Genomic DNA, 24,699 nt, shown 5'->3' with positions numbered 1-24,699 from the left:
TGCCTCTGTGACAGCCTGTGAGGCAGAGACCCTGGGCCTCTTGGGACCTGAGGGGCCAAGAGGCTGGGTCTCGGCCTAAAGCCTCTACCACCAGAGCCAGTTACGAAGGCTGCAAGTGTCTACTTCTGAGGTCCCAGAAGTTGTCCTTTCCACTGGCCACACCCCCTCCTGGTTGCCAAGAAGCTGGTCCTGGCCTTGCTAGAGTGCAGGCAGCCTTGAAAACTCGCAGGACAGGGAGAGGAAGTGGGAGGAAAGGAAACCTCAGACTGTCTCCTGTGCCTCCCACCCCCAGACCCACCTGACACACAGCCAAGCAATACTCTCCTAGAAGCTTCCATTCCCCACCCCCCAAAAAAACTAAATAAATAAAGTTGTCAAATAAGCCTTTGACTTATTTATTTTATCACTGGAAGTTTGTACTGCTTAATTCCTCACACATATTTCACATGCCCCACCCCCACTGCCTCCTGGCAATCACTAGTTTGTTCTCTGCATTTATGAGTTTTGCTTTTTTAAAAATTATTATTTTTTAATGTTTTAGAGAGACACAGCATGAGGAAGAGAGGAGCAGAGAGAGAGGGAGAGAGAGGATCCAAAGCAGGCTCTGCAATGACAACAGAGAGCCCGATATGGGGCTTGAACTCAGGAACTGTGAGATCATGACCTGAGCTGAGGCTGGATGCTTAACTGACTGAGTCACCCCAGGTGCCCTATTTTTTTTTAAAGTGGTCTCTCTCCAATATGAAGTCTGAACTCATATCCCCAAGATCAAGACTTGTATGCTCTACTGACTGAGCTGGCCAGGCACCCCTGTTTTGTTTTTTAGATTCCACATGTAAGTGGAAAATATGGTCTCTTTCTGTGACTTATTTCACTTAGTGTAATACCATGTATGTCCACCTATGTTGTTGCAAGTGCAAGATGTCATTCTTTTCTATGGCTCAGTAATATTCCATCATGTATATGTAGGTGTACAAGTGTATATACACACTTAGGCTGCTTCCATATCTTGCAGTAAACATAAGGGTGCATGTATCTTTTTGAATTAGTGTTTCCATCTTCTTTGGGTAATTATCCAGTAGTGGAATTATTGTATTGCATTTTTGTATTTTATTGAGGGACCTCCACACTGTTTTCCACAGTGGCTACACAGGTCTACACTGCCACCAACAATGCACAAGTGTTCCTTTTTCTCCACATCCTCCACAACACTTGTTATTCCTTGTCTTTTTGATACTAGCTCTTCTGAAGGGTGTGAGGTGGTATCTCACTATGGTTTTGATGTGCATTTACCTGATGAGAGTGACGTGAAGCATGTCTTCAAGTGTCTGTTAGCCATGTATAGGTCTTCATTGAAAAAATGTCTATGCAGGTCCTCTGCCCATTTTTTAATTGGGTAGATTTTGTTTTGTTTTGTCTTTTTTTTGGTGTTGAGGTGAATAAGTAAGTATTCTAGTTTGGATATTAACTCTTTACTGGATATATCATTTGCAAATATCAAATATCTTTTCCCATTCAGAAGGTTGCCTTTTTGTTTTGTTGGTGGTTTCCTTGGCTGTGTAAAAGCTTTCATCTATTTTTCTTTTGTTTTCCTTGTCTGAGGAGACATATCCAGAAAAATGTTGCTACGGTCAATGCCCAAGAGATTACTGCCTGTGTTTTCTTACAGGCATTTTATGGTTTTGGGTCTCACATTTAATTCTTTGATCCATTTTGAGTTTATTTATGTGCATGGTGTAAGAGAGTTTCATTCCTTTGCATGTAGCGGTCTAGTTTTCTCAGCATCATTTACCTAAGAGACTCATTCTTTTTTTTTTTTTTTTTTAAAGTAAACTCTAGCTCCAATGTGGGGCTCAAACTCAAGACCCTGGCTCTACTGAATGAGCCAGGCATTCGGCTGATTATTACTCATACCCCGATTGAATGCAGGGCTTTGTGACTTTAATGTTTCAGAGTACTGGATTTTGTTGTAATCCTTTAAGGGATGTTTGATTTTAGTCTGGTGCACCGTTAAGTAACCTCCAGATCAGTTTGATCCTTCCAAGGCTTGCTTTACACTTTGTTATGGCATCTCCACAGCAGCCATTATTCGGGGACTACATTAATCCCACTGCTAAAATGTGATCCTTGTGGACTCTTATCCAGTCTGGCTTCTCGCAATACAAATGGTAAGTTCTGGAAAATATTCAGTCAATTGCTTTCTAAAATATCCTTTTTGGGCCTTATGGAGTTTCACTTCATGTGTGTGCAGATCACTACACAGCCAAAACTTGAGGTGATCTCTCTGCAGACCTCTGGTGTGCTCTCTGTGCAGCTCTAAAGTCTTCAGCACTGTGCCTCACTCTTCTCAGACTCTTATCTCTGTCGTAGGTCAGTGAGACTGCCAAACTGTTGTAGTTGCTCATCCCTCTACTACAGCCTGGGAAACTGCCTGCAGGCAGTAAACAGGAGTAATTGTAGGATCTGCCTGGTTTCTTCCCTTCTCTTAGAGATCACAAACTCATGCTGCCTGCTGTCCAATGTCTAAATCCGTGGTTTCATATATTTAGTCTGGTTTTCTTACTGTTTATGGCAGGAGGGCAATTCCTATAGAAGTTAATCTTTCATGGGCAGAAATGGAAGATCTAATAGTTACATAACATATAGTACCTAGCGGATGTCCAGCCCTGTGCTAACCACTTCAAGTACATTATCTCATTTAATCCTCACAACAATGCTATGAGAGAAGTACTCATACTATCTTTGTTTTATAGATAAGCTCTGAGGGATTTTAAGAAACTAGCCCAAGATACGACAGGTGGTGTAATAAGATGTGGAAGTAGGTTTCAAATTCCAGTTGCATACACTGTAAACCACTATGTTCCAGTGGTTGCACAATCTCTCTAAAGAGGGAAGAATGAGGTTAAGAGGCAAGTAGTAAGATAAAGCAAGGACATAAGGAAGCAAAAGATCTGAAAAGCCTTTCCCCAAAGATGAACACATCCAACAAGCACATGAAAAGATGGTCAACACCATTAGTCATCAGGGAAATGCAAATCAAAATAACACAATGAAATAGGGGCTACTTCATAGCCACTGTGATGGCTATAACCTAAAAGGCAGACAATAATAAGCATTGGCAAAGATATGGAAAAACTGCAAGCCTTGTACATTGCTGGTGGGATTATAAAACGATGTAACTACTATGGAATACAATTTGGCAGTTTCTGAAAGGATTAAAAACATAGGACTGGCAAACAACACATAAATTCCACTCTAAGTATATACTCAAAAAAAAAAAAAAACCCTATGTTCACACAAAAACTTGTAAACAAATGTTCCTGGTGGTACTTTTCATAATAGCTCAAAACAGACACAACCTACATGCCCACTGACCAATGAATGGATAAGCAAAATGTAATATATCCATACAGTGGAATATTACTTGGCAATACAAAAGAATGAGTTAATGATATGTGCTATCACATGGATGAAGCTTTAAAATACTACGCAAAAATGAAAGAAGTCAGTAACAGAAGGCCAAATATCATATGATTCTACTTATATGACTTGTACAGAACAGGTAAACCTACAGAGATGAGACAGTAAGATTAATGGTTACCAAGGGCTGAGGAGAGGGAGAAAAGTAAGGAGTTACTGCTAAGGGCTACAACATTTCTTTTTGGAGTGATAAAAGTAAAATTTGATAGTGGAAATGGTTGCACAACCTTGAGAATATACTAGAAACGTTTGAACTGTACACTTTAAAAGGGTGAATTTTATGGCATGTGAATTATACCTCAATAAAGATGTTAATTAAAAGAAACATAAGGGAAATGAAGAAGAGCTCTTCTTGGATTGTTTAAGTGTTCCCAGTTAGGCTGGAATACTGGCAACTGTAAGGCCTCATAATGCAACAAAAATGAGTGAAGCTAAGCAGCTAAAGGGGGAGCACAAACCCATTCTTGCTTCAAGTCCCATACCTCCAATGACAGGTTACCTTTAGAACTGAACAGGACAATATTTGCTCACCACTGCGCGGACGGCTTTTTCTGAGCCTGTAACAGTCAAGGCAGACCCCAAATCCACATTTGCGACAAACCCAGTGGATGTTGAAGAGAGTTGTTTCACATACATCACACATCTCTCGCACACCACGCACTGCTCGCTTCCATGCCACTTTCTCTGGTGGAAAGAGGAAGAGGATATTGTTGGCATTGATCATCCTGAGTAACAGCAAAAGACCACAGATCCACTGATTGCTCCTCAAAATGTTTTGTCCAGCAATAAAACTCAAAGATGCAAGAAGTTAGTGTTTCTATAAATATAAGAGAAACAAAATAGATGGAATTGTTAATATTTCTAAACAAGTGTCAACGGCATAAATGCTATGTGTTGTTACTTAAGATACTGTAAAAATTTCAATGTAGGGGAGTTTGAAATAAGAGGACTCTTTACTTGAAATGCAGGGTTTAATGTCTTAGGAGAATGTTCCTTGGTGCAGAAATAGGATACAGTATCTCACAGACCTGGAAACATAAATGTCTGAATAACCGTGGGTTCTAGGTGTGAAACATCATATCCACCAGCACTACATCTACTCACAAACCATGTAATATCACTTACTAATACAAACAGGTTCAAAGTAAACAAAGTATTCAGAGTGATCTAATCCCAGACAGGGATCAGGGAAGGAATAATGTCTGCTGGATACAGTTAGAGCCTCGCCTCAGCTCCTTAGTTTGCTACAAAAAGTCTTATCAGTCATTATTTGTCCACAGAGAATGCTATTTGTCACTCCTTCTACTCCCATGATGTAAAAGGAAATAAAAGTTCCCAAGTAGGAGTGCCAGGAAAACAGGGAAGAGGGTGTCTTACGGTGTGGCTCTACCATCATCATGGCCTCTTTTTCCGACATCACGAGCTGGCAGAACTGGTCCCCAACGTTGGCCAGGATGTATTTTGAGGTTTCTAGGTCTATTCCTTCTGCAAGGGAGGAAGAGGGAATCCACAGGTTCATGGCATCAGGGTCACTTTGCTGGGGACTCAGAAACCCCTCAACACGGAGTACTCCCTTTCGAGTGAAGATCAACCTGAGACAGGAAGGCAGACAATCAAATACATGGTAAACAGCAGTCATGCAAACTAAAACACACCTGAAACCCTAGGATCTAAAAGCCTTAAAAGGCACCAGGGTGCATTAAGAATTTTCACCGTAGGGGGTGCCTGGCTGGCTCAGTCAGAAAAGCATGTGACTTTTTTTTTTTAATGTTTTATTTTCATTTTTTGAAAGAGAGAGACAGCATGAGCAGGGGAGGGTCAGAGAGAGAGGGAGACACAGAATCTGAAGTAGACTGCAGGCTCTCAGCTAGCTGTCAGCAAAGACCCCGGTGTGGAGCTCAAACCCACAAAGCATTGAGATCATGACCTGAGCCGAAGTCAAATGCTTAACTGACTGAGCAACCCAGGCGCCCCAAAAGCATGTGACTCTTGATCTTGGGGTTATGAATTCCATCCCCACATTGGGTGTAGACGTATTTAAAAAAAAAATTTAAGTTTGTCCATTCATTTTGAGAGAGATAGGGGCAGAGAGAGGGAGACACAGAATCCCAAGGAGGCTCCACGTCATCGGCAGAGTCTGATACGAGGCTTGATCTCATGAGCTGTGAGATCATGACCTGACCCAAGATCAAGAGTCGAATGCTTAAATGCCTGAGCCATCCAGGCACCCCTCCAAATTTTGTTTAAAAACTAATTTTCACCCTATTTGACCAACACAGTATGCATCCTCTGTAATACTAGAAGGGCTTATTATTAGCACTTAACATGTCTAGGATCTTTAAAAAGTTGTGTCTAGAAATGCCTTTCAGTTTCTCTATTCAACTGATCCACATGTGCACCCACACCACTGAACGTGACCAGAGGAAAACAGTCATGTTCACTGTCACATTTGAAATTCATGTCCACGTACGTCAGGTGAGCCCTTCATGTTCTCTTCCAGTTACAATAGTTTCCTGGTGCACCCCTTCTCCTAGATGCCTGTTTTGGATCTTCTTTCTTTTCTAGCCTTCTTGCTACATATTCCACAGAGAAAATACAAGGAGCCAGAAGAGATGTCCCTCAAGTTCTCACCACCATACTACCATGCCTTCCTGCAACTGGGCCCATGTTCCGTCTGACCTGCTGCTGCTAGGAATGAACTAGGATCCCAGCGAAGACCAATTTCTCCACCTGTGCTCCACATTCCTATCCTCTCACATAGCCCTCCACATAGTCTCTCTTCTACATCATCTATCTTCCTCTCTACTGAATCTTTCTTGTATTTGAACTTACTATCTTGAAAATCCTCTAAAAATTTTTTTTCTTTTTTTTTTTAAATGTTTTATTTATTTTTGAGACAGAGCATGAGAGGGGGAGGAGCAGAGAGAGAAGGAGACACAGAACCGGAAGCAGGCTCCAGGCTCTGAGCCAGCTGGCAGCACAGAGACCGATGCGGGGCTCGAACCCACGAACACGAGATCTGACCTGAGCCGAAGCCGGAGGCTTAACCGACTGAGCCACCCAGGCGCCCCGAAAATCCTCTAAAAATTTTCTATCTCAAAAATCCTCTCGATCCCACATGGTCTTCCATTTATCTGCTTGTAAGAGCAATGTTTCTTGACTAAGTTGTCTATACTGATTGTTACCAGTTCCTCTTCCCTTTCATTTTTTCTTATTCCACTCTAATCAGGCTTTTCCTCACCAACATATCAAAACTGTTTTTGACAAGGTCATCACCTCTCGAAAATCCAACAGTTGCTTTCAGTTCTTACCTGACCCAATCCCCAGTATTTGGCAGAGTTCATTTTCCTTCCTGGAAGTACTTTCTTCACTTGCCTTCCAGGACACCTCACTGTTCTTCCTCAGCTGCCTTTACTAGCTTCTCCTAATCTTTTCCATCTGTCAATGTGGGAGAACTCCAGGACTCAGTCCTAGGAATGCTTTTCTTCTGTCTACACTTGGGCTCCTTCGGTGATCTCAATTAGACTCAAACATTGAAATACCTGGTAACATCCAAATTTTTAATCTGCCTGGACTTTCCCCCTCACATCTGGAGTTGAATATCCAGCTGCCCTTTCAACATCTCCATCTAGAAATCTTTTTTTTTAAAGTTTATTAATTTATTTTTTGGAGAGAGCAAGCAGAGGACAGAGAGAGGGAGAGGATCCCAAGGAGGCTCTGCACTGTCAGCATGGAGCCTGATATGGGGGCCAAACCTATGAACTCAAATCAAGAGTCAGAAACTCAACTGACAAAACCACTCAGGTGCCCCTCAATCTAGAAACCTAATAGGCATCTCAAATTTAACATGCCCAAATTAAAAGTTCCCATTTTCTTCCCCAAACCTGCTTTTCCCTAAGAGATCTCCTTATCAGTAAATGGCAATTCCATTTTTTCCAGTTTTCAGATCAAAAGCATAGAATCCATTTCTTCTTTCTTACTCCATGTCTAATTCATCAGAAAATCATTTGAGTTCTACCTTCAAAATAGATCCTTAATCCAACTGGACTCATCACTTCCATCACTAAGCCACTGTCATTCTCACCTGGATAATTCCAACAGCCTCCTAATTTCTCTGTGTTTCTGCCTTTGCCTCAATATAATCTATCCTCAAGAAGGTGGTCACAGTGATCCTTTAAATCATTACTCAGTGTCACTAATCAACTAAAAACCTCCAATGACTTATTCAGCACAAAAGCCAAGGCCCTTAGCGTAGTCCTTTAAAATATGGACCCATCATTAATTCTGTGAAATCAACTCTCGCACCCCTACTCTGTATTTTAGCCACCCTAGGTCCACAAACTCACCAGGAATATTCCAGCCTCAGGACAGCTGTCCTTGTGCCTTCTATCTGGAAAACTTGTCTCCCAGAAAAATGTGTGGTCCACTCCCACACCTCCTTCAGATCCTTACTCAAATCTCATTTCCTCAAGTCATCCTATTTAAGCTACAGCCTCTTGAGGGGAGCTGTAGGTTGAGTGTCTGACTTTGGCTCAGGTTGTTATCTCCTGGTTCATGAGTCTGAGCCCTGGCATTGGGCTCACTGTTATCAGCACACAGCCTGCTCTGGATCCTCTGTCTGTCTCCCTCTCTACCTCTCCTTTACTTCCTCAAGCGCCCTTTCTCAAAAAAAAAAACCAAAAACAAACAAACCCCACTAAACTGTAGCCTTTCTAACCTCCCCACAATTCAATCCTCTTTCCTGACTTTGTCTTAGTTATTATCAGCTAACAAGCCATATACTAATTAATTTCTTTTCCTTATTTATTGTCTGCCTTCTCAGCAAACTTCTTTTTTTTAATGTTTTATTTATTTTTTTAATGTTTTATTTATTTTTGATACAGAGAGAGACAGAGCATGAGAGGGGGAGGGTCAGAGAGAGAAGGAGACACAGAACTGGAAGCAGCTCCAGGCTCTGAGCTAGCTGTCAGCACAGAGCCCGACATGGGGCTCGAACCCACGAATGTGAGATCTGACCTGAGCCGAAGTCGGAGGCTTAACCGACTGAGACACCCAGGCGCCCCTCAGCAAACTTCTTATGGGCTGGATTTTTATGGTTTTACACATTGTTTAATCCTCAATGTCCACAACAATAGCTGGCACACAGTATTTGTTCAGTAAACACTTGCAGAATAAGTGAAGCTATACTAAGTGGACAAACCATTTGGACTTCTGTATTTTAAAAATTAAGAATTCTTGGGAGATTATTTAGAAGAAATTCTTTTCAGTTTATCAAGCAGAAAAAAGTGACTATCTGCTGTTTGGTAAAAGCAGGGGATACTCCCAGGATTTTCGTCAGTTATGTCCATTTCAAAGACACTTCACAGTATCTCCTTATCTTACTTCCCCTTCTCTCTGAGACTCAAGTTACTCTAGCACCAAAGAGGAATAAAGGGTCAGGCACATCCATAATAAAAAATGTCATCCTTCTGCTTGGACCACTGGTTTCAAATGGAATCCAAATTAGGAATAACTCAATGTAATTTAGGGGCCAGCAGCTGAGACTGTTCAATTCCTTAAGGACAAAGCCACAGGTCACTTCACAATCCAAACAAGTGAATGGCTACTATGGACAGAGCCTCAGTAAAGGCCCTAAGAGCAAACAGGTTAAGGAAAACAAGGAAAAGACCTGACATATGCTTACAGATTCAGACAGTGGGAGATGTGTATCACTAATGCAAACTGGGAAAGAGACACACAGGTTTGGGTACCTCCGGAAATGAAAGAAGCGGCAGGCCACAGTGGAATCATCTTGTTCCTGTTCTTTAAACTTCCGATACCGTTCCAGGCGGCACTCCCGACACTTGTGCAGGTGAGGGGCTACATTGATGCATGACCCATCCTGCAGGAAGGGCTCTCCAGACTGCTTTAGCTTCTTCACCTTGCTCACATCTTTCAGCACGGACTGGCCAACTGTGGCAAGGGAAGAAGAAATGGTTGGTCATGAGTGGTATTAATGAGACCCAATAACATGATCCTCTTGGTGATGAATTCTTGTCCTGACCTGGGTCACTGCTCCTTGCAGTGGCTGGGCTTGTGCCCTTCATGTCCAGCCTTGTCAGAAAGGGAGGGAGCCAAGAGGCTTCAACAGGAAGCTAAGGAACATGGCAAATTTGTGGGCATTGCCCCATTATAGGAACCAACTCTGGTATGAGTGAGGAAAACCCAAGAAGGCAGAAGGTAACCAATCGCCTCTAGCCTCTCAGGATATGACCATTCTATTAATCACAGACTGTTGGGCCCCCATGGTACCAGTTCCTAATGACAACAGTTAAAGACACTTGCCCTTACACAATTCTGAGCTATAAGTTCACAGCATCGGCATTAATGGCTTTTGGAAGAGTTTGTTAAAACCTTATACATGTAACACAGAAAAGCAAATTTGAGAGGTGATTCTTTTTGCCTAATTAAGTCTATGAAAGGTTGCTATGTGAGAACAGAGTCTAGTACTCAGTAACTCCTCTAAAGTAAAGAGGATGTGCCAAAATAGAAAGAGATGGGAAAAACACCAGGAAGAACTCTTGACTGAAAGGAGTATCAAGGGTCTTCCCTTTTCCTGTCCTCATTATACAGATAGATATCCCTCTTACAATGCTGGGGTTAGATGCAATCCTACCCTGAATCAACAGGTCTGATGAGGGGCCTCTAATGGGCCCTTTTGGCCATGTTATTCTATGTGATTATAGAACTTTCGATCAAAGAAAGGGCTTCTGCTGCTCAAGAGTACAAGAGGCAACAACAACAACAACAACAACAAAAAAGAGTACAAGAGGCATTCAAAGCTAGTGTTAGAGCCAAACCCATGAATAAGCCCAGTAAGATCACCTTTCAGGGGGGCGGTCCGTGGCCGGCCCTTTGGGGCCTGCTTCCCTTTGCCTTTGCCCAGCAATAGCTCAGCACTGCGTTCCCCATTGGGGCCCAACTTCCCCATCAGGTGCTCTGGAATCCCCTTCAGGCCAGTCTTGGCCTGCAGCTGCTCCTCAGAGTCGCTCAAATCTGATAGGTCACTGTTGGTACTGGAGTCCGAGTCCTGTCTGCAAGCCAAGCTTCGCTCATCCAGTGAGAACCTTTTCACAGCTTCAAAAGGAGCTTTGTTCTCCTGTGAAAAATCTGCTGGGGAGGACAGAAAGCTGCCTGAGTGCCTGCCAAAGACATTACTGAAGGTTTTGAGGAGTGGATTGTCCTGTTGCCCAGGCCCCACAGTTGGCCTCTCCTCTGTGGGGCTGGAGGAGAGAGTAGGCATCTCAATGGGTTGGGTGAGGCTGCTGGTGGGTGAACTGGAGCGGCCATTCCCCATGGCAGAGAGGCTCGGACCCCCGGTGGTAAGAGCTGAGCCCAGAACACCAGGCACCAGTTTGGAGGAGTCAGTTGTGATGAAGAGGGTTTTCTTCTTTGCTAACGATGCCGAATCTGTAGAAGAGTGAGCCTCGGGCCAGCTGGGTGCTGCCTTAGAGGTGACAGTGGTAGCAGAGGAAGAGCTACTTGACGCCTGAGATGCAAAGCTGCTGAAAGGGCTATGTTCAACTTTCTCCACAAATGCAAGGAAAGGGTTAGAGGGCTCTTCTCGGGATAGTTTAGGGGGCTGTAAAAATAGATTTTCATGAGTCTCTGGGGTGCGGGCATTTAGGAGGCTCCGGGGGAAGGCTGGCGTGAGGGTGGGCATGGACTCTGCAGGCACCTTCCGGTCCACAGAGCTGCCAGCCTTAGAGCCTGATTTAGTGTCTGCTCCAAGAGCAGATCTACCTTTACACAGGCTCTCAAGGCTTTGTTTGAATGAGTCTCGACTGGAGGAATCATCAGCCAAACTCTCTGAAATGGTAGTGAAGTAGTTACTGGTGGGTAAAGTTTGCGACATGCATTGAAAAAACAAGTTTTTGGAGAGATCAGAGTCTTTCTGAGACTCTGGTGCAGAGCTACAGCCAAAAGAGAAACCCAAAGGTTTGTTCTCTGTGGTTAGAACCCCATTGGACTGGCTCCTTCCACTTCCAAAAGTCAAAGGTTGTGATGAACTTGGGAGAGATGCTCCAAATCCAGAAGAGGCCAGAAGAGTATTTCTTGAATTCTGAAAAGAAGGTAGCCTGAATTAGTAATTCTAGTATCTCTTGACAACCCTACCACCTCTTTCCTGGGCCTACACCCATTTCTTGTGGGTTGAATCAACTTTTCTCTCCTACAATTCCATGAAAATTGCTCTTATAACTAGATTTCGCCAGCATTAGGGACGAAACCTGCCACAGACCACAGAGAGGGCATCTTTAACAAGGTGAACAGTGTGATTCATCCTGCCACTCCGCTGGTTGTTAGCCAACTGGCTGTCACAGCATTAGGAGGGTGTGTAGGATTTTCACTTTCTATTCGGAAATGAAGACTCTACCAGGAATTGGAGAAAAGGATTCCTGAACAGACATATCAATTTTTACTTTGAAACGAACCTAGTGACTCTGTAATATTAATCTCCCTCAATGACCTTACTTAGCTACCGTCAAAGTTTCAATTTATTTAAACTAACTGCTCATCTTACAAAAGTGACTTCTGCCCCATAGCATTCCCATTGTACATTAAGGAAAAATATTCTCTTTCTTAGTCTAAAACTCCCCAAAATGGACCCTGTTAGAATTTGGCCATTTATTTATGGGTCCAAATCAACCTAAAACTTGAGTATCTATTTCAATTAAAGTGAGACCTAAAGCTCTTAAATTATCAGGGCATCTGGGTGACTCAGTTGGTTAAGCATCCAACTTCGGCTCAGGTTAGGATCTCACGATCCGTGGGCTCAAACCCCATGTTAGACTCTGTCCTGACAGCTCAGAGCCTGGAGCCTGCTTCAGATTCTGTGCTTCCTTCTCTCTGCCCCTCCCCTATCCATGCTCACTCTCTCTCTCTCTCTCAAAAATAAACAAACATTATAGAAAACACACACTGAACCCTTTTGTTATCATTAGAATCTAACAAACCTCCAAATAGGAAAAGTGTAGCTACTGATACACCCACCAAACAAAAGCATTCAGCCTAACAAATTAGAGAATGAAAGAACATTTTTCTTTTTTTCACCTTGAAAATGTTAACTTGTGCATGTAAATAAAAGGTGTGTGCATAAAGAAGGGGAGGATCACTTTTACATGTATTATACAAAGAGGGAAACATCAATCTACAGGTGGGTCTGAACATTTAAAATCAACCTTCAGGTAGTGGTAGGAGGTTATCACTAAACATTCATTTTGAAACACAGCAAACAGTGCTCACTCTGGCAGCACATATACTAAAACACGGCAAATAAAAAATTATTCTAAGAGTGCTTAACGGATATGGGGTTTCCTTCTGGTGTGATGAAAATTTCTGGAACTAGAAAGTGGTGATGCTTGAGAAACATTGTGGATGTACTAAATACTGCAGTATTTTAATACTTTATATGATTAAAATGGTAAACTTCATGTTTATTACTTTCCACATTAAAAAAAATTATTCTATATGAATGAAAGGGCAATTGTTCAAAAAGAGGTATGTGTTTGTTAATTTACTTAAGGTATTCATTAAATATGCAAGAAGAGCCTACATTCGGACTTTCCTTGAGGGCGGCATAGAGGCATGAGAACCAGGCATGCCACCTATTGCTTGCCTCAGTTGACATTTGCCACAGAGGCTGCTTCAGAGCATTTCAGAGTTAAAAACTTAAAGTTTATTATTAATATCATTTTTTTTTTTTAAGGTAAACTCTACCTTACTCAAACTCATGGACCGGAGATTAAGAGTCACATGCTCTACCACCAACTGAGCCAGTCAGGTACCCCATTATTCTTTTTCTTTTCCTTCCCACTAATCAACTACTACTGACTTAAACCCTCTCCCAACTAAAAAGAAGAGAATAGAAAGGCATAGCCCTAAGGACTATCTGTTGTTTCATTAGCAGAATTTGGCCAGGAGCCTTGACACCTGCATGACTCCAAGGATCCAGCATGGGTAGCTTAGGTTTCACTACTAAAGTTACCCTTTAAAAATAAATACACACATGAATGAAAAATAACTTGGATGGTCTTTCATTTTCCTTCACATGATTAAATTCTAAATCCTTTTCTTACAAGAAAGCGATGACAAATTGATTTCAACTTAATTTTTAGGGCAAGAAATTTCCTGGGGGCTATGTCCCTATTTTAGATTGATATCATAATGAAACATCCTTTTCTGTCCTTTTAAACCATATCCCAGGAGAGTACCTAGGCTGACACATTACCAAAATCACTAATATAGTCACAGAAACTTCTCCTACCTATTTGGAAAATGCCCTTTGAATCCACATTTCTTCTAGTTAGCTTTGCTACCCCAAAATAACAGCATTCAGTGGATCTCCTCTAGCAGCATATAAAACTTGGTCTACTTTGTAACCCCCTTTACATCTACGCTGTCACTGACATGGAGTGGATTCTAATTAGTTTGAGCAATATAATGATTTACACACAGTGGAAATCCACTTAAGATCCTCACCTAGTTTTCTTGGGAATGCCGGTCAACTAACAGAGGACAAACCATTTATCAGTATGAAATCTACATTTACAGCCCTTCTCTTCTGCCTGGACATTTCATCTCCCTCCCCATCCCTGCACACTAGGGATTCACAAACCACATTTGCTAGGAGGGGGAGAACTCAGATGAAATGTATATGCCATGTTTTATCTGGGATTGTTTTACTTAAAATGATTCCATCTTAAGATGTGAGCTCCTTCACATAGGGATTTCAATTCCTTGTCTACAATATACAGTACTTAGCACACAGTAGTTTCATGTACATAATTTAAAAAATCATACAGTATTTTTTGTATTTCATATTCCAGCTTTAAGAAACAGCCAGTTAAAAAAAATGACTAGCATCCATAAATCATCTTTGGTGTATAAGAGTCAAAAAACTGTGAGAAATGATTTTGATATGGTTTCAAATTTAATTTGTATTTTTTTAAAAAAGTTCACCTATCTATCTACCTCCCCATCTATTTATTTATTTTTAAGTAGGCTTCATGCCCAGCGTGGAGCCCAATGTGGGGCCTGAACTCACAACCTTGAGATCAAGACCTGAGCTGAGATTAATAGTGGGACACTTAACCTACTGAGCTACCCAGGTGCCCTGATGTTAACTTTAATTTAACAGAAGTTCCATTTCAGCAACAGTACATGAAAATCAGTAAAGAACATAGTAAGTTGGCTACTATTGTGATTAATTCCATCAAAATTTCCAGGTAAGGCTTAGAAAGATTAAGTTGGAAAACAAACCAAAACAAACACCTTTTATAGCCATATCAAATCATGGAAAGAAGCCCAGCCCCAAAGGAAAATATCATGGAAAATGATGAACTAAAAACAGGGGATGGTGATAGTTGCTCTCACACAGCCTTAATTATAATGTTCACTGTTATCAACACTGTAATTCATTAACCTTGCCTCTCATAGGCCTGGTAGAGGCTCAACCATTATGTGAACTACATAGATAACTGAATTAAAAAGATTCCCCATCAGATTTATTTTAAAATCTCATTAAATTGGGTTTTATAATCAGTTTTTGATTAGCGCAATTGTTCAGGTGACTTTCAGGAGTTGATAAAGTTATTAAAATATATACATTTGCCCAATGAGCAGTAAAGGACTGTTCAGAGCACAATTTAAGAACATCTCGGAAGTACTTCCTTCCCTGTGGTATTTTAGATGCTTTTTAATGTGTTAACAATAAAGTGGGGTAAAAGAATGAACCCAAATGTTACAAATCTGCTCCTGAAACAACTCACCTCTCCCGGGGCCTGTAACCGGCTGCCTTTCTGTTTTTCCGGCCCAGTCCCTGCTGCAAGGGCAGTGTCTGAGATCCTCACCGTGGTTGGGGTGGAGCTGGCGGTAGTGACCACAGGTGCTGAAGCCACCATGCCCTGGCCAACTTGTTCCAGTGTTTTTCCTGCCTCTTTGTTTTCGGCTCCACCCACCTCTGGGGCCAAAGGTGTCTGACCTGTGGCTGTCGAATATGGAGTGAAAGGTACAGGTGTGTCCCCACCTACAGGCTCATCCTGTACCACCAGAGTCCTGCCGTTTTCTTTGGTGTAAGTGGCAAAGCGAATGTTGCGGTTAATCTGTGGGACAAATGTAGTCGGTGGCTGCTTGGCTCTCTGATCCAGCCCTGGCTCTCCACTGGCATTCCCTCCTTTCCAGGGCCCTCGGCTCGCCTCACCTCCATCGCTCCCATTACTGTCTATTTCACCCCTGTCTCCTTTTAATTTCTTTGATGCAGGGTCACACCCAGAGTCCGAAGCACTTTTCCTCCTCCGGCCATCTTTCCCCTCTATGCTCTCTCTCTTCTTCTTTCCTTTGGAAGATTTTACTGCTTTTAACGTACCCCCCTACAAAACAAAATTCAAGAAAGATTTATTACAAGGAACCTTCCATCCTGTGAAAACCATAAACCATTAGCTCTTTCCCATCTCTAGAAGCAGACAATCAAAGCAGGCAGACTACTACATTCCAATGCCAGCTCTAAGATATCCCCTTAGTCAGAAAGCTCCAATCTTCCTGTGACTCAATTTACACACATATTCAAGGTAAGAGTTACTAAAAGTTAACTCACTTGGCAAACCCTCCCCTTAAATTAAATGCTTCCTCAAATGGACTTTTTTGAGGGCTTTAAAAATTTGTGGAATTTCTTTTATAAAATAAGACTGCTAATGCCAGGCTGGGAGCGCATTTGCCCCTTGATGAAAAAAAAATCTCCTTTCTTTCATATTTTTCTCCTCCTTTGGCTAACAATGGCATTTCAAGTATAAAATCTTCTCTATCCAGGAGTCACTAAAAAGCTGGTGACAGCTTAGCAATCAGAAGACTAACAGTGGTGAGTCTGTGACCAAAGGAAAAGTGAGCCCAACAAAGACAAGTGTGGATTGTTCTTGTGGACACTATAAATACTCAAACAATCTCCAGAACTTATTTCAAAGTTTTAGACAAAGAAAAGCAAAAAAGGCAGGCTACCAAAGACCATACAGCCAAATCCCAGAACTCTTCCAATAACTTCAGCCTACTGCATGAAATCTTACTTATGGCTTATTTGAGAGGCCCACCAAGCTTAAAAGATAGAAGATTAGGGGACACAATTCCTATCTCTGAATAAACTCCTCCCCTGACAAGGGCATGGGGAAAGGGACTAAGAAAACAGTTACCATTCTCTCAAGCAATCTTTGTGCAGCAAGAACTTATGTTTAAAATATTCTTAGAATGGTATCCCACCAGGAAGCAATGATTTTGTTTTGTTGTTGTTTAGGTTTATTCAGTTAACTTTCAGATAGTTTTATTCAAATAACATGTGTTGGGCTGGCAATAAGCTAGTGATATGTAGTTATTTAGCCATTAATATTTACCAACTTCATTAAACTCCTCTTACTGCCCTTGAATAGATTCTTTGAGAACATCTGTATTTTTGCTGTAACCATTATTATAGTTATAACTGTAACTTTTTCAAATTTTCTATTTCTTCTTGCCAGTTCTAGCTTCTGTATTCTTTCTTTCTGCTGCCTTCATTTCCGTCTTTTCTCCCTTAATTTCCTTTTATAGCCTTAACCAAACAAGACTTACTCCTATTCCTCCCATACTATTGGTAATCTGCTGCTGAAACACAGATCTCACCACTAACACATGGAGCCATATTGCTGATCTTGGCTCACAGCAACTTCCCTGAACTTATATGTATGCCCTGCTTACAGTGAGCTGCTCACATGTCAGTAGACACTGAAACCAGTACTCTCCAGCTGTATCTGATCAGCTGAATAGTGACTAGCATATTAAGTAGTAGTTAATGAGTGAATGAAATAAGGAAGGGAATAAAAATGGGCCCAACACACCATCAAAGTAAAAGGTGTTTTCAGTCATGTAAACAGTCAAAAGATATATCCTACTTGTGGCAATATAAGAGATAGTAAAGAGCTATTGAATTCAACCCTGATTCTTCTTTTCCTAACTTGATCTTGTTATATCAAGTCAAGAATGACTGGATAAAGATGAGAAGAACTCTATACTTACTGAGCAGGAGTGGCCGAGACAGCAATATTACAGAGATGCTAAGAGACTGTGAGGAATATATGGATAGATGGCTGTCATAGTCAATGTCTTACTGAAGGAAATTCACACAGGATTCCTTGATTAAAGCACTGATTCATTATGTACCTTTATTTGGGTTATGATAATTCTAAATGAACCAAGAGCCTGGTTCACAGTAATTATGGAGTAATCCACTGTGTGCTGAGCACTGACCTAGGCACCTGTTTGAGTTTTCTTGGGATACAAAATTTCAGACTTCTTGGAGCTCACTACCACCTAATGGAAAGAAAAAGAGTATGTAGCTTCTCCATTTCTTATTATGGAGTAGGCTATAAATATTACTACTGCTTATTACAGTTTTAACTGTCTAGTGTATCTTTCAAATATACCTGTCCTGAATGAATGTTAAAAAAAAAAAAAGTTTGGCTATGGATTTTAAAAATGCTAAGCAACACAGCCATGATTAAAAGGGTTTTCTTAGACTATGTCTCCTGCTTGAGACTATATTTCCCTTAAGTTGATAAAACTGTGGTGAGAGTAAAAAATGTACAGTGGCCAGAGTGGAAACCCACAGAGAATCCATGGATACCACACACATGAGCAATCTGCATAACAAGGGGAAAGAAAGCTCATGAGTCTGCTCAGAGACTCAGTCCATTACTGTACCTCGCTCTGAGTAGTTGCATTATCCATCAGCATCACATGGATCAGTCTGGGATCTACGGACTTGATCTCACCACTCTAGAGTAGGAGAAAGAGAGCAGAAAATATGAAAAAGAGGAGGAAAAAAGATGTAAGTCCTGTCCAAAGATATAATTACGTATTACTTTAATCCATGTAATCATCTCTGTTTCTACTCCCCCAAGAGAATGAAAGCTCCATGAAAGCAGGGATCTCTATGATCTCAGTCACTGCTAGAATAACAACATCCAAAACAAGGTCTAGAATACAGTAAGCACCCAAATATTTGTTAAATAAGTGAATGAAAGAATTGAGTTCAATGACCATGTGTCTCTTTTAGAGACATAATTTCAAATTCTACATCTCTAAAACCTTCCTATTCTGTACGTATCAAAAAGTAAAAACCTACAGAACCAAAATTCATCAATGGAACCACTCTACTAATAAAGCACTAGGGAGCAGCCAATTTGAAAGACACTGTCAGACTTAATGAGCATATCCTATGATCTACAATATTATATACCTAAAAACTTATTTCAAGAAATAATGTGACATAGTGCACAATTATACCTGTTCAAGGATATTCACTGCAGCATTATTTGTATTACTGAAAATAATGGTAATGATTTAAATGTCCACCGATTTTAGATTAAATTTTTTATGACATACCCATTCAGTGGAACATCTATTTTAAAAGCATGAGGCAAATTTCTATGTATATTTACACAGAAAGATGTTGATAATCTACAGTTAAGTAAAAAAGGTAAATTATAGAACTGTGTATTGTATAATCCCATTTTCTAATAAAGTGTGGTTCATATACGTATCACATAAATAGATAACATGCAAATATTACACATGCATACACACAGAAGATATTTGGAAGAATATAGAAAATACATATGAAACTATTAATGGTGGTTACTACTGACAGGACTGATATTTGCCTGAGGGAGGGGAGAGCTTCCAATATCTACTTTATATATGTGTATTTTTGAAATTAAAAAAAATTTTTAAATGTTTATTTTAGAGAGAGAGAGAGAGAGAGAGAGTTAAGGAGAGGTGGGGGCGGGGGCATGGGGGGGGCGGGGGCGGGCACAGAATCCAAAGCTGGCTCCAGGCTCTGAGCTGTCAGCACAGAGCCCAACGTGTGGCTCGAACTCACAAACCAGAAGATCATGACCTGAGCCGAAGTCGGATGCTTTAACCAACTGAGCCACCCAGGTGCCCCTAAATTGAAAATTAGTAATTTTTTTTTTTTGAAAACTCAGTAAGGAATTAAGTAAAATCATTTACACTTACATTACATGTGGCTGCTAAGAGCAACTCTGAAACCAATTCAAAGATAAATAGATTTATGTTTGCCTCTAAACACTCATCCAGGGGCACCTGGGTGGCTCAGTTGGTCAAGCCCATCCAATCTCAGCTCAGGTCATGATCTTGTAGTTCAAGCCCCATGTTGGGCTCTGTGTTGACAACTCAGAGCCTGGAGCCTGCTTCAAATTCTGTGTTTCCTCTTTCTCTCTCTTGCTCTGTCTCCCAAAAAAACCAAAAAACCCCCCAAAAAACAAAAAACCTATTCATCTATTGTTTTTCTTAGACAATTCTCCAGGTAGGTAGCTCCAGATACTGTTTTTGTTTTGTTTTTTAATTTACTTCATTAGAAACAATTCATTTTTTCACCATTCAAGGGGGAGTGGCATAAGTATTACAGAAGCAAATGCTGACTAGATTTTAAACTAGTAACCTTGAATGGATATGATAAAATAATGATAATACCAGTTCACATTTTCACACTGTTTTACAGAGTGCAAAGCAGGTTCAAATCTATTATCTCAGTTCCCAAAACAGTGCTGAGGTGGGGCTGGGGGATCACTTAATTATCTCTTAATTTTCAAATGAGAACAATGAGGTTCAGAAAGTTGAATAGCCTTTCTCAAGGTCATAGTCATTATGTGAAAGAGCTGGAGATAGAACCCAAGTTTTCTTACATATTGCTAAATGCTCCCTTTCTCTACACCACCCTCTGTAAGGGGATGGATGAATCTTAGAGGAAATAACCCCAAACCTCACCTCAGTTACAGAAACCTCCATAAGACGGGTGATGGAGTCTTGATGGCTTACAACACCACAGAGCCAACTTTCTTCCCCCTCTGGCTGGTATACTTTGACCCTGTGACCTTGAACACTGTAGGGACCTACAGGAGAGATCAGTCAGTACTGAAAATGTTTGGCTAAGCTATAATTCATGGTTGTTTCTACAAGCAGAAGGAAACTATGGTGTAAATATTTAGCACTTTCAGTTCTCTTGTATGGAGCTGAATAAATGAACAATTTTAGATTTACCATACTAAGCAACTTAAAAACAAAACATAAATAATTTTTCTCATGATCTTTGTAAATTCTATTTGGAGATTCCATAGCATCTCCCAGATTTGATTTCACCTTGTCTCAATCTTCCAATTCTAGAAGGAATATAAGGAAGACAAAACTTACAAATAAAAACTAAAGGTAGAAAGGAAATTTATCAGACATGATCTCATCTGACATACACATAATAAAAAATAGGTCAGTGGGGTGCCTGGGTATCCCAGTTGGTGTAGTGTCCAACTTTTCATTTTGGCTCAGGTCATGATCTCACAGTTCATGGGATCGAGCCCCACGTCCAGCTCAGCACTGAGAGTGTGGAATTTGCTTGGGATTTTCTCTCTTCCTCTCTCTCTCTGCCCCTCCATGGCTGGCATGCTCTTTCTCTTTCTCAAAATAAATAAAAAAATTAAAAACAACAAAAAAAGGGAGGCCAGTAAGTTGACTATATTATTTTGTTATGTGACCATGGGAATCATAACCATCTGCACTCTGCTGACTTACAACAGCAATAGGTGGAGAGTTCAATTTATGGGGTTTCCAGCCTCGGCACTAATAATAGTCTGAACAAATATAGTACCTGTCTTTCTAGGAACACAGAGTTTTACAGATATTACTTTATCAGCAGGTAATATTATTACCCTGAAATTTTATTCCAGTTGGCCCTCCAAGGACAGTTTCCCTACTCTGCATTATCTCATACATTTGAGATGATAGAGTTAAATCATTACTTATTTTAAATTACTATCTCTCACAACTTAATGAAGCTCCCTCAATTTTTCTATATGCACCCACATACATAGCCACCTCTCATTCTGCCCAGTTTTCTTCTATCAAATTTTTCTTACATTCTTTCCTCCTTCATATCTTTCTTTGATCATTAAACATCACTTTATCCTGATACTCTCCTTCCCCAAATACGCCAGTTTTCCTACTTTTACCCACTTAGATACAATTTGACAAAAGAGAACCAAGGACCCTATTTCCACTGAAAATCAGGATTTTCAAGAGGCTCAGAAAGAGGAGTAGATGTGCAACATGAATGGAAGGATAAATACTCTATTCTTTACGTAGATTCTTGGGCAAAATCTGTATCTGAAATGGAAAAAGCTAAGAATTCTTTTGTTTTCATTCTTAAAGAAATAATAGGTTGTTAATGTGAATGAGTCTGTGGATACCTTCTTTTATGAACATGTACCTTGCACTCTAAGTTGTTATTTATGTTACTGGTCTTTTTAGTCCTTAAGAACCTCACAGACAGGGAGCTCAATAAGGGCAGAGATTTTCTAGCTCTAGTTCCTTAACATTGTGTTTCGTACAAGATTTGCCCTTGATAACTATTTAGGAAATGGATATAAAAACAACAGAACAAAACTCACAACAAAACTGGATATTATGAAACGTAATTTAAAGAAGAAACAGTGGTCTGAGTGAGATCCTATTTTCCCAATCTATTTTAGAGATCTAGCTAACTGGAAATACTCTTGACTCTACCTACAATAAGAAGTGCAAATGTTTAGAGTTGCATGGTATCTTTCTCATTCTATCACTTCAACATTGACCACATACCTGATTCAGAATTCAAGGACAGAAGACTACTTGTTCTTACCTCGGCTGAATATCTCTTGTAGCTTCTGGTCACTGATCAAAGCATTAACTGTTTCTCTCAGTGCAGCATGTTCCAAAAGAATCTGGTTTTGGTTATCTGTTCCCATCTGGTAAGGATAAAAGAAGAAAGCAACCAAATATTAAAATGAATAGCAATCATCTAACCAGGTGAGAAAATGATACCCTTGAGGAAGTCTATACTAACAGTGTATTTAAAAAAAATTTTTTTTTTAAAGTCTACTTATTTTGAGGGAAAGGGAAAGAGAGAGAGAGAGAGAGCAGGGGCAGGATAGAGGGAGAGACAGAATCCCAAGCAGGCCCCACACTGCCAGCATAAAGCCAGATGCGGGGCTTGAACTCACAAAACTGTGAGATCATGACCTGAGCCAAAACCTAGAGTCAGATGCTCAACTGACTGAGCCATCCAGGCACCCCGCCAAGGAATGTTCTATAGAATCCTAGTCTCATGAGATGTTCTGCAAAAAATAATGATGTTCAGATCATTAATTTTAGGAAATATTATATACTTTATCTTTCTCTACACATTAGCAGATAAAGGCTCTGACAAGACATGTAAGAAAAATTTGTTCAGGTTTCTCATTAATATATGACCACAAAATATTTTATTCCACGTAAATCTTTTGGTATATTTTGATATTTATTCAATGTTTACCAAGTGCTTACACTTGGTAAATACTAAGATTGCAAAAATGAATAAAGTAAGGCTGGTGAGAGGGAGTGAGGCCTAAAGAGGGAGGAAAACATATCAACAAAGAAATCATCATTAATATTTCACACAACACAGTTAAGGAAATACTGTTCTTGGCTGCCTCAAGAGGACAGCAAAACTCTTACAAGTTTCCTAATTTTTAGCCTTCAGACAGTAAACCTCACAAGTGAGAAATAAATATTACCATCCATAAATTCTGAACCTCTAACTCAGATGCTAGTTTGTTTAAGCTATTTACTTATCCCTTTTCTTTCTAAGTAAAGATACACCCAGGCTCTTCAATATTTAATGCTGCTTGGAATCAGCCCAAACTCCCAGCCTTTCTGCCACTGACCTAAGTATAGGTCAAGTATATAAGCAGCCACCTCTGGGAAGCCACCTTCTGAGGAGACCCTTAGAATTGTGGTCTTAAGTGCTTTCAGGACAGGGTGGGGTGTGCTGAAGAGGAAACAAACCTCAGCCTCTGAATGGACTTTCAAGGTAGCAGAGAAGCTTTAAAAGGCACAGGAAATTAATGGAAGTACTTGTTTCAATACTAAATGAAAAGGGGAAACATATATATTTATAATCAATGAAGAAATTAGCAAGGAGGGAAATAAGTTTAGGACTAGAGCAAGTGTTAATTACCTGAAACAGATGCAATCCATTAGCATCTGACAGGAAACGAAGCTCTCGATCCAAAAGGTATTCAACTGGAACCACAGAACCCAAACCAAGCTTATCTACTAGGGGAGTGAAAGTCTGAAACAGAGATGACAAGAAATTGATTAGAAGTTGGAAAAGAAAATAGGTAACAATTCAGCCACATCTCTAACTTCAGAGAAGGTATCCATCATTAATATATCTTTTGCCCCAGTATATACAGATAAGGTAAAGCATAAAACACTCCCAATCCAACAACTACCCCTCAAATAATCACAGGAAGCAAACTAGAGCAGAAAGTCAGCTCAATACTCTTATTTACAGCTAAAAAGGATACTACCCCTCAAATAATCACAGGAAGCAAACTAGAGCAGAAAGTCAGCTCAATACTCTTATTTACAGCTAAAAAGGATACAAGGAATGAGAAATTCCTCATTCCCTCTAAGGATGTGATTAATCTTGCTAGGCTTCAAGCTAACCTACTGTAAATTCCCAAAATACAGTCTTCATTATAACTCCTAAAGTCTTTGTGAGATTGGTAAAATAATCACTGGCATAAATGTTCATGGGTAAATTCATATTGCTTTTTCATAAATGAATAGTCAATAAAAGTCACCTGGAGTCCATGTCCATTTGAGCTTCTTCCAAAAGTTCAATTGGAAATAGACTTAAAAACAAGCAAAAAAGGGGGCACCTGGGAGGCTCAGTCAGTTAAGAGTCCAACTCTGGCTCAGGTCATGATCTCATTGTTCATGAGTTTGAGCCCAGAGTCATGCTTTTGTGCTGACAGCTCAGAGCCTAGGGCCTACTTCAGATTCTGAGTCTCCTTCTCTCTCTGACCCTCCCCCGACTCATGCTCTCTCTCTTCCAAAAATGAATAAACTGAAAAAAAAAAAATTAAACAAATGAAAAAGGGCAGTATAGTAAATGATGTTACATATAATCAATAGGTAGAAAATTTGTTTTGAATAATATTTATTTAATCTGGTTAGCCATAGGTGAAGTAGGTTTTTTCAAAATGTAGCCATTTATACCTTTACTTTGCTAACAGGATAGAAACAAATGGATACTCTCAGAATTAAGTTTATAGCATTATTTTG

The 24,699-nt window shown here is 40.3% G+C and overlaps 1 protein-coding gene across 1 annotated transcript in view; it reads right to left on the bottom strand.

The window, feature by feature from the left end:
* Positions 1–24,699, bottom strand: part of KDM3B (lysine demethylase 3B) — a 66,853-nt gene that overhangs the window by 22,360 nt on the left and 19,794 nt on the right. Inside the window, exons 4-12 of the mRNA XM_029941176.1 lie at positions 23,585–23,698; positions 22,229–22,334; positions 20,326–20,450; positions 18,238–18,312; positions 15,288–15,887; positions 10,345–11,581; positions 9,231–9,432; positions 4,858–5,072; positions 4,012–4,164 (exon numbers count right to left, since the gene is read on the bottom strand). Of these exons, the coding sequence (XP_029797036.1) occupies positions 4,012–4,164; positions 4,858–5,072; positions 9,231–9,432; positions 10,345–11,581; positions 15,288–15,887; positions 18,238–18,312; positions 20,326–20,450; positions 22,229–22,334; positions 23,585–23,698 (2,827 nt within the window). The remainder of the gene's footprint in view (positions 1–4,011; positions 4,165–4,857; positions 5,073–9,230; positions 9,433–10,344; positions 11,582–15,287; positions 15,888–18,237; positions 18,313–20,325; positions 20,451–22,228; positions 22,335–23,584; positions 23,699–24,699) is intronic.

The sequence above is a fragment of the Suricata suricatta genome, chromosome 6, assembly GCF_006229205.1.
Source record: "Suricata suricatta isolate VVHF042 chromosome 6, meerkat_22Aug2017_6uvM2_HiC, whole genome shotgun sequence".
In the NCBI taxonomy this organism is placed as follows: domain Eukaryota; kingdom Metazoa; phylum Chordata; class Mammalia; order Carnivora; family Herpestidae; genus Suricata; species Suricata suricatta.
This window is presented reverse-complemented; position numbering and strand designations above follow the sequence as displayed.